General features: G+C 44.9%; 1 protein-coding gene across 1 annotated transcript in view; it reads right to left on the bottom strand.

The window, feature by feature from the left end:
- The window catches only part of LOC138258720 (Bardet-Biedl syndrome 1 protein-like), a 235056-nt gene that overhangs the window by 82573 nt on the left and 139238 nt on the right, over positions 1 to 13245 (bottom strand). Inside the window, exon 3 of the mRNA XM_069206001.1 lies at positions 8079 to 8165. Within this exon, the coding sequence (XP_069062102.1) occupies positions 8079 to 8165 (87 nt within the window). The remainder of the gene's footprint in view (positions 1 to 8078; positions 8166 to 13245) is intronic.

The following is a 13245-nucleotide window of genomic DNA, read 5'->3' as shown; positions in this document are numbered from 1 at the left end:
GCCAAATTTTGAGGTTTGCAAAGGATTCTGGGTAACAGAACCTGGTCTGAGCCACACAAGTCACCCCATATTGGATTCCCCTAGGTCTCTAGTTTTCAGAAATGCACAGGTTTGGTAGGTTTCCCTAGGTGCTGGCTGAGCTAGAGGCCAAAATCTACAGTTAGGCACTTTGCAAAAAACACCTCTGTTTTCTTTCAAAAAATTGGATGTGTCCACGTTGCGCTTTGGGGCGTTTCCTGTCGCTGGTGCTAGGCCTACCCACACAAGTGATTTTTATCGGGAGACTTGGGGGAACGCTGGGTGGAAGGAAATTTGTGGCTCCTCTCAGATTCCAGAACTTTCTGCCACAGAAATGTGAGGAACATGTGTTTTTTTAGCAAAATTTTGAGGTTTGCAAAGGATTCTGGGTAACAGAACCTGGTCCGAGCCACACAAGTAACCCCATCTTGGATTCCCCTAGGTCTCTAGTTTTCAGAAATGCACAGGTTTGGTAGGTTTCCCTAGGTGCCGGCTGAGCTAGAGGCTAAAATCTACAGGTAGGCACTTTGCAAAAAACACATCTGTTTTCTTTAAAAAAATTGGATGTGTCCACGTTGCGATTTGGGGCGTTTCCTGTCGCGGGCGCTAGGCCTACCCACACAAGTGAGGTATCATTTTTATCGGGAGACTTGGGGGAACGCTGGGTGGAAGGAAATGTGTGGCTCCTCTCAGATTTTAGAACTTTCTGCCACAGAAATGTGAGGAACATGTGTTTTTTTAGCCAAATTTTGAGGTTTGCAAAGGATTCTGGGTAACAGAACCTGGTCCGAGCCACACAAGTCACCCCATCTTGGATTCCCCTAGGTCTCTAGTTTTCAGAAATGCACAGGTTTGGTAGGTTTCCCTAGGTGCCGGCTGAGCTAGAGGCCAAAATCTACAGGTAGGCACTTTGCAAAAAACACCTCTGTTTTCTTTAAAAAATGTGGATGTGTCCACGTTGCGCTTTGGGGCGTTTCCTGTTGCGGGCGCTAGGCCTACCCACACAAGTGACGTACCATTTTTATCGGGTGACTTGGGGGAACGCTGGGTGGAAGGAAATTTGTGGCTCCTCTCAGATTCCAGAACTTTCTGCCACAGAAATGTGAGGAACATGTGTTTTTTTAGCCAAATTTTGAGGTTTGCAAAGGATTCTGGGTAACAGAACCTGGTCCGAGCCACACAAGTCACCCCATCTTGGATTCCCCTAGGTCTCTAGTTTTCAGAAATGAACAGGTTTGGTAGGTTTCCCTAGGTGCCGGCTAAGCTAGAGTCCAAAATCTACAGGTAGGCACTTTGCTAAAAACAGCTCTGTTTTCTGTGATGTGTCCAAGTTGTGTTTTGGGGCATATCCTGTTGCGGGCGCTAGGCCTACCCACACAAGTGAGGTATCATTTTTATCGGGAGACTTGGGGGAGCGCTAGGTGGAAGGAAATTTGGGGCTCCTCTCAGATTCCAGAACTTTCTGTCACCGAAATGTGAGGAACATGTGTTTTTTTAGCCACATTTTGAGGTTTGCAAAGGATTCTGGGTAACAGAACCTGGTCAGAGCCCCACAAGTCACCCCATCTTGGATTCCCCTAGGTCTCTAGTTTTTAAAAATGCACAGGTTTGGTAGGTTTCCCTAAGTGCCGGCTGAGCTAGAGGCCAAAATCTACAGGTAGGCACTTTGCTAAAAACAGCTCTGTGATGTGTCCACATTGTGTTTTGGAGCATATCCTGTCGCGGGCGCTAGGCCTACCCACACAAGTGAGGTATCATTTTTATCAGGAGACTTGGGGGAACATAGAATAGCAAAACAAGTGTTATTGCCCCTTGTCTTTCTCTACATTTTTCCCTTCCAAATGTAAGACAGTGTGTAAAAAAGACGTCTATTTGAGAAATGCCCTGTAATTCACATGCTAGTATAGGCACCCCGGAATTCAGAGATGTGCAAATAACCACTGCTTCTCAACACCTTATCTTGTGCCCATTTTGGAAATACAAAGGTTTTCTGGATAGCTATTTTTTACTCTTTATATTTCAGCAAATGAATTGTGGTATACCCAGCATAGAATGATAACCCACTGCAGGGTGCAGGTCATTTATTGGCTCTGAGTACCTAGAGTTCTTGAAGAACCTACAAGCCCTATATATCCCCGCAACCAGAAGAGTCCAGCAGACGTAACGGTATATTGCTTTTGAAAATCTGACATTGCAGGAAAAAGTTACAGAGTAAAACGTAGAGAAAAATTGATGTTTTTTTCACCTCAATTTCAATATTTTTCTTTTTCAGATGTTATTTTCTGTAGGAAACCCTTGTAGGATCTACACAAATTACCCCTTGCTGAATTCAGAATTTTGTCTACTTTTCAGAAATGTTGCAGGTTTCTGGGATCCAGCGTTGGTTTCATGCCCATTTCTGTCACTGACTGGAAGGAGGCTGAAAGCACAAAAAAATCGTAAAAATGGGGTATGTCCCAGTAAAATGCCAAAATTGTGTTGAAAAATTGGGTTTTCTGATTCAAGTCTGCTGTTCCTGAAAGCTGGTGATTTTAGCACCGCAAACCCTTTGTTGATACCCTTTTCAGGGAAAAAACCACAAGCCTTCTTCTGCAGCCCCTTTTTCCCATTTTTTTGAAAAAAACGAAATTTTCACTGTATTTTGGCTGATTTCTTGGCCTCCTTCTGGGGAACCCACAAAGTCTGGGTACCTCTAGAATCCCTAGGATGTTGGAAAAAAGGACGCAAATTTGGCGTGGGTAGCTTATGTGAACAAAAAGTTATGAGGGCCTAAGCGCGAACTTCTCCAAATAGCCAAAAAAGGCTCGGCACAGGAGGGGGAAAAGGCCTGGCAGCGAAGGGGTTAGAAAAACTGCAGTCCTGACTTCACAAGGTGAAGGAGGTAGGACAGAATAACCTCCTCTTGAGCCAGGATAGGATTGAAATCATTCTGTCTGCACCGTATGTAGAATCTTTTTCATTTGAAAGCATAGGAATGTCGCGTCGAGGGCCTTTTGGACTCCTTCAAAATATCCATGCATTCCTGTGAGAGGCCTAGATGCCTGTACTGCAGGAATTCAGGAGCCATGCCATCAAGCTCAGCGAGGGAAGATTGGGATGTAGAACTTTCCCCTCTAGTATGTGGAGAAGATCTCGTATGCACGGCAACCTCTTGTGAGGTTTTTCTGACAACTGGAGGAGATCTGTGTACCATTATTGGCGAGGCCATTCCAGGGCTATTAGTATCATCCTTGTTCTGGACCTGTATAGTTTGTTTATCACGGTGGGAGTTATGGTAATGGGTGGAAAAGCATAAAGAAATGTCTCTGACCAATCTATCAACTGGGCATTCTCCTTCATCCCTAGTCGGTAAAACCTGGATGCGAAGTCTGGGCATTTTTTGTTGGTTTCGTCAGCAAACAGATCTAATTGAGGATGCCCCCATAGCCAGAAAATGTCTTCCACGGTGTCGTTGTGAAGCATCCAGTCGTGCGAGTCTGGTAGATTTCGGCTTAGGGAATCCACTTTTGTATTTTGTTCCCCTGGCAGGTGAACTGCTGTGATTGACAGCCTCTTCGCTACTTTGTGATTCTCGAGTCAGAGGGCGAGATGTGATTCCCCCTTTGCATGTTTAAATAGTACATTGTGGTCATGTTGTCTGTTTGAACTAAAATGCATTGGCCCTTGGTGGATGGGTAAAACGATTTGAGAGCCAGATGAACTGCCCTCAGCTCCAGCAGATTGATGTGGTATTGCTGTTCCTTTTTTGACCAGAGGCTTTGGGCTTGGAGAGGACCCATGTGAGCTCCCTAACCCTGCAGTGATGCATCCGTTACAAGGGTCTTGGTAGGAGTGCTCTGATAAAAAGGAACCCCTATTAGCAGATATTGTTGGCGAGTCCACCACTGTAGCAATGTTTTTGCCACAGGTGAGAGGATTATTCTATCTTCCCATCTGGCTGTGAGTTGACTCCACTGATCTTTCAGGTTCTCCTGAAGAGTCCTCATGTATAATCTGGCATCCGGGACAATGAAAATGCAGGAGGCCATGGAGCCCAGTAGCCATGCTATTTGCCTGACTGTAGGTAGTAGAGTGTGAAGAATGGTGTGACACTTCTGTGCTACTGATAATAGTCTCTCCTCCAAAGGATACACTTTTTCTAGATTGGTGTCCAGTACTGCCCCTAAGTAATGGAGCCTCTGGGTTGGAGTTAGTATGGACTTTTGAAGGGTGACCTGCAGACCTAGAGTGTTGAAGGTGCCCAAAACGATCTTGAGGTGGTTAAAAGTTTGCTCTGCAGTGCTGCCTTTTAGTAACCAATCGTCGAGATCGGGTAAATGAAGATATTCTTCTTTCTCAAGTGTGCTGCTATTGTTGCTACACATTTGGAGAATGTTCGAGGAGCTGATTTTAGCCTGAAGGGCAGTACCCTGAATTGGTAATGTTGGGATGCAACTACGAAGCGAAGAAATTTGCAGTGTTTCACTATAACCGTGATGTGAAAATATGCATCCTGTAGATCTATGGAGCACATCCAATCCCCTTGATGGAGCTGAGGAAAAATCTGATGTAGGGCCAACATTCTGAACTTTTCTTTTTGAATGTACTTGTTCAGATGTCTCAGATCCAAAAGGGGTCTGAAAACCCCGTCTTGACCTTTCTTTTGTGCTAAGAAATAGCAGGAGTACACTCCTTTTCCTCTGTGCGAAGGTGGAACTTTTTCGATAGCTCGTTTTTGCAGCAGAATGATAACCTCTTTTTTATAGCAAAGACTGGTGGAGATACTTTGTTTTTGTTGGTGGCACCGGAGGAGGAGGAGACTTGAAACGTAGAGAATACCCATTCTTGACAATATTTAGCACCCATTTGTCATGTGTTATGGCGTGCCACTCGTTTACATAATTTGCAATACTTCCCCATACTGGAGTGGTTGACAGAATCAGGGGAAGCAAATTCTCATTGTTTGCCCGATGTTTTGGGGGTAGACTGATTTTGCCTACTTGAACCACGTTCTCTTGTTGTCTTGCGGGGCTGATAGAACGGTCGTCCTTGTCTTTGCTGTGGCCTTTGGGGCCAATGAGGAGTTTGAACCCTCTGCTGATAAGGACGTCTATCATGTGCCCCATACCTTCTTCGGTATTCCTTACGTATGTCTAGCCCTACTGCTTTCAGAGTGTCCAACTCCGACTTCATTTTGGCCATCTCATCCGTATGGGTCCCAAACAAAGAATTCCCAGTGAATGGCAGGTTGAGGCTGCAATGTTGAACCTCCTGTTTTAAACCTGTGAGGCGCAGCCAAGATGACCTCCTTGCACATATGCCATGTGCATATCCATGAGCCGCTAAGTCCGAGCCATCCGCAGCCACACTGATCACCTGGTCAGCTACCAGACCTCCTTCCTGAAGGATCTCTTAGAAATCCTGTCTGTCTTCTCTGCAATTTTTCTACGAACCTGTTCAGAGAGTCCCACAAAGAATGGTTGTATCTTCCTAAAAGTGCAGAGGCACTAGAGACTTTCATAAAAGCTGCCGAGGTACCACACATTTTCCTACCCAACGAAGCCAGAGGCTTGCTCTCCTTATCTGGAGGGACTGTTGATGAGGAGGCCACCAAATAGGTTTTTCGGGCGGAAGCTAGAATGACCGAGTCCGGTGGAGGATCAGCTCTGAGAAATAAAGGATCCTGGTCTGGGGCCTTATATTTCTTTAGGATCCGCTGCGGCGCTGCACGCAGGGTTGCTGGTGTCAGAAAATGGTCCATGGCTGGCTGCAGAAGACCAGGAACTAATCGCAGCAGCTGCCTGGAAGAAGTATGATGGTGTAGCATCTCAAAAATTACCGACAATGATGTTGTCGGTTCCGGAAGGTCTATATTGAGTTTCTGGGCGCCTCTAACCAACACTTTATTGAAAGTGGTTATATCGTCCACTGGAGAAACTCTTGCCGGAGGAGTATTTGTCAGAGTAGGTGAATCGTCTCTAATTGAAGACTCAGAAGCCGTGGACCATGAAGGGGATCTGCGTCTCTGGTGACAGGATCTAGAGACCGGGGATCTTGATCTTCGCCTGGGATGTGATCTACTCCTTGTGCGTGACCGTAAAGTGAAGGACTGCGCCGTTGTCGTGGATCGGGCTGGTCATTTGTGATGCCACCCTCAAAGGTGAGGAGTGTCTCGAAGTCGAACGATGATGTAATGTCGCCGACGGAGATCGTTGAACTTTTGACGTCGAATGTGACCTTCCTGACTTCTCTAGTCTCGATGTCGAATGCCTCGACGGCGACTGATGACTCAATGGCAGGATATGTCTCGATGTTGACCGCCTCGACGTTGAGCGATGGCCCAACGGAGGCGAGTGCCTTGACCTCGAGTGGCGTTTTGTTGCCAGCGGAGACCTCGACCTTGCCCCTGAGGTCGACTTTGATATTGGATGTTTCGACGTCAGAGGATCTTGGTCTGCCTTTGATGCCGTATGTGCACTTCTGTGCTTACTCGATGCTGATCGGTGGGTGGCCGTCGACGGAGATCTATCCGGTGAGGAAGTTGTTTTCTCGACGTCATGTTGTCCCTCGACGTTGTCTGAATCACTGTCGACTGAGGAGTACTCCTTGATGTCGGGTGACGATGTTGATGTGACTACAGAAGCGATGAAGTCGACAGCTAACAAACAGGAATTTTCCTACCAGCCGACGTTGATCTTGCTCGCTGCTTGTCAGAAGAGTCTTTGTCTCTGGAGATCATCTTATGAAGAGAGGAGGATGATGTTTTCTCCCTCTCATGTAGCCCATGCAGACAAATCCTTTCTCTTTCTTTCAAAATTCTCTTAGACGGATGTTCACAGTGTTTGCAGGTGTCAGGACAGTGACTCTGTGGCAAACACACTTTGCACACTGAGTGTGGATCTGACTGGGCCTTCTTTTTGCCACAAGCATGGCATTTCACAAAAAGTGAAGGCATTTTTTTGAGATTTTTTTTTACTTTACTCAGGTAGTAAGGTAAAATGTCGAGTAAAGCAGAGAAATAATGTTTACAAAGGATTTTTCTGGTATAAAAAACTCAGAAGAAATGAGAGCTCAGTGCTCTGGGATCCTCACAGAAGGAGCCAGAAAAAAGAACTGACCTAACTGTGAACCAACTGTCACCTCACTTTCACCCCTGAGGCATGGTGGGATACTGGAGGTGCTCAGAGCCTTTAAGGCACTGCGCCAGTTTTTTTGGTTCTGCTGTGTCAATCTGCCTGCAGTTATTGGCTAATAATGCTCCTTTATTTTCAATGTAGTTTTTTCTTTTACAGTGAATTGTTTAAACTTGCTATACTTTCTACTTTGAGTGCAGAAAGGTGTTTTCCTATAATTGAAGAGTTTAACAAATTTAAAAAAAAAGAAACTTCACAAAAAAAAGCATTTTTAGCCTGCTTTCTCAACATAGACTGCATTACTGCTTGTACATGTATATAATACATTTGTACTAATATTCTCTACTAGAATTATTATTTTATATATACATTTGATACATATACTTGTGTGTTTATGTAAGGGGACCCCGCACTTGGGCGGGAATATTCAGTGTTTATGACTATTGATGAAGATCCCCTGGAAGAGAATGTGACCATCTTCTAAGTCTTTTGCAATTAAACCTCTACCACGGAGTATCAGAAAAATTCTCACTTTGTACACTTTCTCAATCTACTCCTTGATGTTAAGATGTATGGTCTGACCACTAAGAAAAGGAAGCACAATATCCATACTGGCTCTTTAAAGCATCAACTATTTTCAACTGGTGGACATAAAATGCAGTTGTTACATTTTATTTCCATGAATTTTTTGGCAGACACATTACTTCTGTATTAAAAACAGCCTGATGAATGCTAAGCTAGGCATGCAAGGGTGCTGCTCGAAGAAAATTCTCCAGACTCAGTCTGACGCCTGGAGGAAATTCTAAGGTAAGGAATCTCCAGCTAGAAGTCCCTATCAGATATTGAGCATCCGTTTTTTCGTTCACAGCACAAACGTATTTCAATGCAAAGTAGGTTATAACTTTTGCACCCCTGACGTGTAGCACATAAGTGTTCTTGTGTACAAACCTTGATAATGGCGGAGATCCCTTTGTCGCTGAGGCAGTCCACAAATGTTTCAATCGGATAATTGAGTCCTGGGACCAGTAGTGGCACCTGGTAGGAAATTGGAGAGAAAAGGAAGGGAAACATGTTGCCATTAGAATAAAGGAATGAACAAGCGGGGAAATCAAATGGTGAGAGTGTTAGAAAAAGAAAAATGGTAACAAGAGTTTATTGAGTATGCTGATGAGCAAGTGAAAGAGGCAGGGATAAGGAGGAAAGAGATATAGGGAAAGACTGGGAGAGGGAGATGAGATCAACATATTGAAATAAGGGTAGATAGAAAGGGACAGGGAGAGAGAAAGAGAGGGAAAAGTGGGGATCAAAGAGGATGAGAGAATTATAGAAAAAATAAAATGAGAATGCAAGGGAAAGAAAAGAGGAAGGGGCATTCACAGAGAGAAAGTAATGGTAGAGGCAGCAAAAAAACGTGTGAAAGGGAGGAAGACAATTGGCGGAAGAAAACAGACATGAAGGATGAGTGAGATTGAGGGTTGGAACAGAACTATTTAGTTGACGAGAGATTTAGTGTCATGAAGAGGGATGTGAAAAACAAAGACAAGAATGACAAAAGGGAAAAAGTAGTAACAAGTGAGATGGAGAGCTAGAACACAAGGTGCAAGTTAAAAGAAAGGGGATATTCAGGAGGTGTGAGAGGGAAAAATTGAGCACCACAGATCATTACAAGAATTTAACACAGTAAATGATTCAATATCTCTCCCACCCACAGAAGAAAAGACTCACCATGGGAATAGGATAGGCATACTCAATGAGTACTGTAGATACAAGCAAGTGTTAAAGGTGGAGAAGGACCAATCTAACAATTTATATGAGACACATCTCCTCTTTGACTGACTCTTCTCTAAACTCCAGTAGTAGGCTTGCTGTAATCTGCATGTCCTACAGATTCCCCAAAAATCCAGAGTGAGAGTGGCAAAGTGCGAAGAACTCCCAGTACATAATTATTAGGTGCAGTTCATCTTACACAAAGTATTGGTGCTTATTAGAGGTAATGAAAAAGTTACTTACCTTCTGTAACAATCTGTATAGTGAATAGTCTATAAACCTGCAGATTCTTCAACCTTTAACGCCACAGGTGCCAAATTAGAACCCCAAAAAGTTTCATAGTACTTCCATGCTGGTAGGGGGTGTTGGCTCAGTCTTGGCACCAGAGGAGATTCCAGCATGAAGCCCCTGGCTAAATATATCACCCACCTTGGTACACTGGCATCAGTTCTATTTTCCATGTTTCTATTGCCTTAGGGGCAGAGACAAGGAAGTGACTGAAAAGTTACTTACCTGTGGTAGGAATCTTTCTGCTGGATATTCTATATACCTACAGATTCCTCATCTGTAGGATGCTCCCAGACATCAGAATGGATCTGTACATTTTTCCCATCCTTCAAGGCGAGCAGACTGATTGACACCAATAGGAGTAGTGCAGTACCAAAACATAATTTGAGGTCTAATTAACTTTCTCAATAAGAATCCATTAAATGTGGAAGTGGGCTGGTGAGTGAGGAATCTACACATAGATAAGAGTATCCACTTGAAAGATTATTACTTCATGAAAATAATTTTTCCTTCTGATTATGCTTCTACCTGCAGTTTCCTCACCTGCCTTACAGAGCAATACCCCACTTAGAAGGAAGGTTGATGAACGCTTATACAAGGACATCCTATAAGATGGATCTGGTGAAGTGACCATCTCTGCTGAATTCCGAATTTAGGCAGTAATGCTAGGTGAAGGAGTGCAGAGATGTCCATATAGCTACCTTGAATATCTCTGCAATTGGTATTCCATTTGCAAGAGCAGAAGTGGTGGGTTTGACCCAGGTGGAATGGGCCCTGAACCCCTGTGGTGGTTCGTTTTTGGCAAAACTGTAGCAGGTCTTGATGTGGAGGATAATTCACCTTAATAGGGTCCTTTTTTGCAAGCTTTGCCATTCTTGGCTCTACATTAGCCCACGAAAAGCATCCAGTCGTGTGTCCTTGGTGTGATGTAGATAGTAGTTTACCACCTGCCTGGGAATCTACTTTTTGCAACCGCTCTTCCTCCTTAGTGAGACAGGGTGGGGGATATGGGGTCAGGAAGATGACAGACTGATTCAAATGGAAGGGAGTCACCACCTTTGGCAGGAAAGCAGCCCTGGTTTGCAACACTAAGCTGGCTAAAAGGAGGTAAAAAGAGGACAGGAACTCATAGCTTGTACCCCACTCACCTGTTTGGCTGAATTGATAGCCACCAACTGTGTTTTTAGAGTCAACATCATTAAAGGACCACACTATGCAGGGGCTCAAATGGAGTCCCTGTGAGAAAAGTAAAAACCAAATTAAAGTCCCATTGGGCACAACAAAGGGGGCTCGAGGATACATATTTGTTAACTTCTTCAGAAATTGCATTAAAATGTGGGATTTAAAAAAGATGACTGGTCTGGCTGACACATACGCCTTGACAGCGTCAGTCGCATAACCTTCCTGGGCAAGCTGAAGTGTAAATTGCAGTACCTGTGAGAACTAGGTCTTCAAGGAGTCTATGTTATTGAGTAAGAAGATTTGGTGGAGGGTGGGCACACCAATAGGGTGACATCAACTACCTCAGGTGGCAGCTGTAAGGAACCTCGATGTCCCCACTCAATCTCCAAGCATGTAGGTGGAGGCCTCAGAAATTGTGGTGCAGAAACATTTCTCCTGATTAGCAGAGAAGGTCCAGTCTCAATGGCAGCTTGAGTACAGCACACGTGGAGAAGTGCAGATGGTCTGTGTACCACACCCTCCTTGGACAATCCTGAGCAATGAGAATGACTTGGGCTTGGGTGTGGCAAATCTTCGTTAGAACTTGAGAAATCAAGGGTATGGTTGGCGAAACGCATAATGAGGCCAAAAGGACCACATCAACTAAGACGTATCCCCAAAGACTCCCCTCAATGGATACTAGAAGACAAGGAACTGCTGGCTTTGAACATGTTCCAATAGGGTGAACAAGTCAGCCTGAGGAGTGACCCACTGGTTGAAGATGTCCTGGACCACCTCTGGTAGAATGAACCACTCATGACCCGCAAGATAACAATGGCTCAGGCATTCCAAGATTGGCGGTAAGACAGGTCCATGGTAGTGTCCCAAAGACCACAGTTTCAATGCTTCCAGTAAAAGGAGGTGAAACCCTACAACCTCTTGCTAGTTGACTACATATGTACCACATCGCTGTTGTGTTGTCCATTAAGATATGGATGGACTGACCATGGATTGATTGGAGGAAGGACTTCAGCCTTAGCCAAATCACCCGTAGTTCCAAAAGGTTGATGTGAAGAACCTATTCTTCTGGAGACCAAAGGCCTTTGATCTCCAGATCCTAGATGAGTTCTGCACCCTGAAGTGGGACATCCTTCACTACCAGAGCCACGGTTGGTGGGAAGGGGAAGGCTATCCCGCAAGACAGGTTCACCTCATTTCTCCCTCTCCCCCGAAGGTCTACTGCAGCAGAGCTGGAGATAACCACTGTAGAATCTAAAAGGTCTCCTCCATACTGTAGTCACTGAGTGTGCAGACACCCCTGTTGGGCTCTCATGTATCAATGTGCGTGCATGACTAGGAGAATGCAGGAAGCAAGCAAACCTATGAATCTCACCACCATCAAAAATGGAAATTGTGTGGCTTGTTGGAAGGATGGGACCAATTCCTTGATGGAGGTAATCATCTGTGGAGATGGAAAGGCGCTGAATACTGATCCTATGAACTAGAAACATTGAGAGGGCCACATGTGAGATTGGTCTTGTTAATCGAAAAATCACAGTTCGAACTGCAGGAATACTGTTGACCATCTCTGGGGACCTGGCTTTGATAAGAGAGTCATCATGGTACAGGAAGATTAGGATGCTTGACCTTCTGAGATAGACTGCAGCCACTGCCATCAACTTTGCGAAAACCTGAGGTACTGATGTTAAGCCAAATGGAAGCACTACAAATTGTTTGTGCGTAGAAACAACTACAAATTGTGAGTACTGCAAGTTGTGACAGTAGGACAGGGATGTGTAAGTACACACTCTGTAGGTTGAGTGAGACCATTTTCTGAGTTCATTCTGGAGCACTGTATTGCCTGATTGGATTTTGTTGCTGCTGCTGGGTCTGTGGTTGGTCGGCCTTGCATTGTCTTTAAGAGAAGCCTTTTGAAAAGCCATGATAAAGCTTTAGATGGTGTTCATCCCTCATAATAGGTGGCAGTTGCAAGCCCAAGGAGTGGGCTGTGGCCTTGCTGGTCTTAAACCACTCTAATACCGAATCTGCCTTGTCCCAAAAAGGCGAGAATCATGAAATGGAAGGTCCATATAGTTTGGCTTGAATGTTGGATGAAAACTTGGACATGCGCAGCCGGGCATGCCGCTGAATTGAGACAGATGCTCATAGCCTGGGCCACAGAGTCTGCAGTATCCAGCCCAGACTTAATGATATGCCAGGAGACATTCAGTCCATCATGGATCACTTTCTGGAAGTGTGCCTACATATCTTCTGGTACATAAGGCACAATCATCTGGGACATGTCATAAATGTCTGGTTGAAGTGAGCTAGCAGCCAATAGGCATGCTGTGACATAACTGACATACTCCCTGCAGAGAAAGTCTGCAGGGGACTGACAGGAAAGTACCTTCTGACTGACTGGAATAACGTGATGACTGGATTACTAAGCTTTCAGATAAAGGTGGATAGAAGGAAATGGTGGATCGTCTGGAACAAGTGGTAATGTCTAGCTCCAAATCTGTTGCAAGCAGGAGGCTATGTAGGCTTGTCCCATGCTTCCAAGGCTGGGTCTAGGAGGGCACTATAGTTGGGGAGTAATGGATCAGTTGTAGGAGCTGACGTAGGAGAACGTCAGTGAGGAAGCAGGTTTTTGCCCCTACTGTACACTTCTGCCTCTTTCTTGACAATTCTATAAAAAGGCAACACCCCTGGAGTTGGGTGCACAGTAGGAAGGTATCCACCTGCGAAAGATAGGCCTTACAGCTCATGGCTTTGGTCGGTCCCATTGTCATCTCTGTATGGCTAAAGGTCTAAGGGTTCTGAATCTGTTCTAAACAGGTCCTGTTTCTACACTCTTCCTCCTGGATCCTCTGCCCCTCTCTTCTTGGGCTGTTCTGTG

This window comes from Pleurodeles waltl, chromosome 9 (assembly GCF_031143425.1).
Source record: "Pleurodeles waltl isolate 20211129_DDA chromosome 9, aPleWal1.hap1.20221129, whole genome shotgun sequence".
Classification (NCBI taxonomy): Eukaryota; Metazoa; Chordata; class Amphibia; order Caudata; family Salamandridae; genus Pleurodeles; species Pleurodeles waltl.
This window is presented reverse-complemented; position numbering and strand designations above follow the sequence as displayed.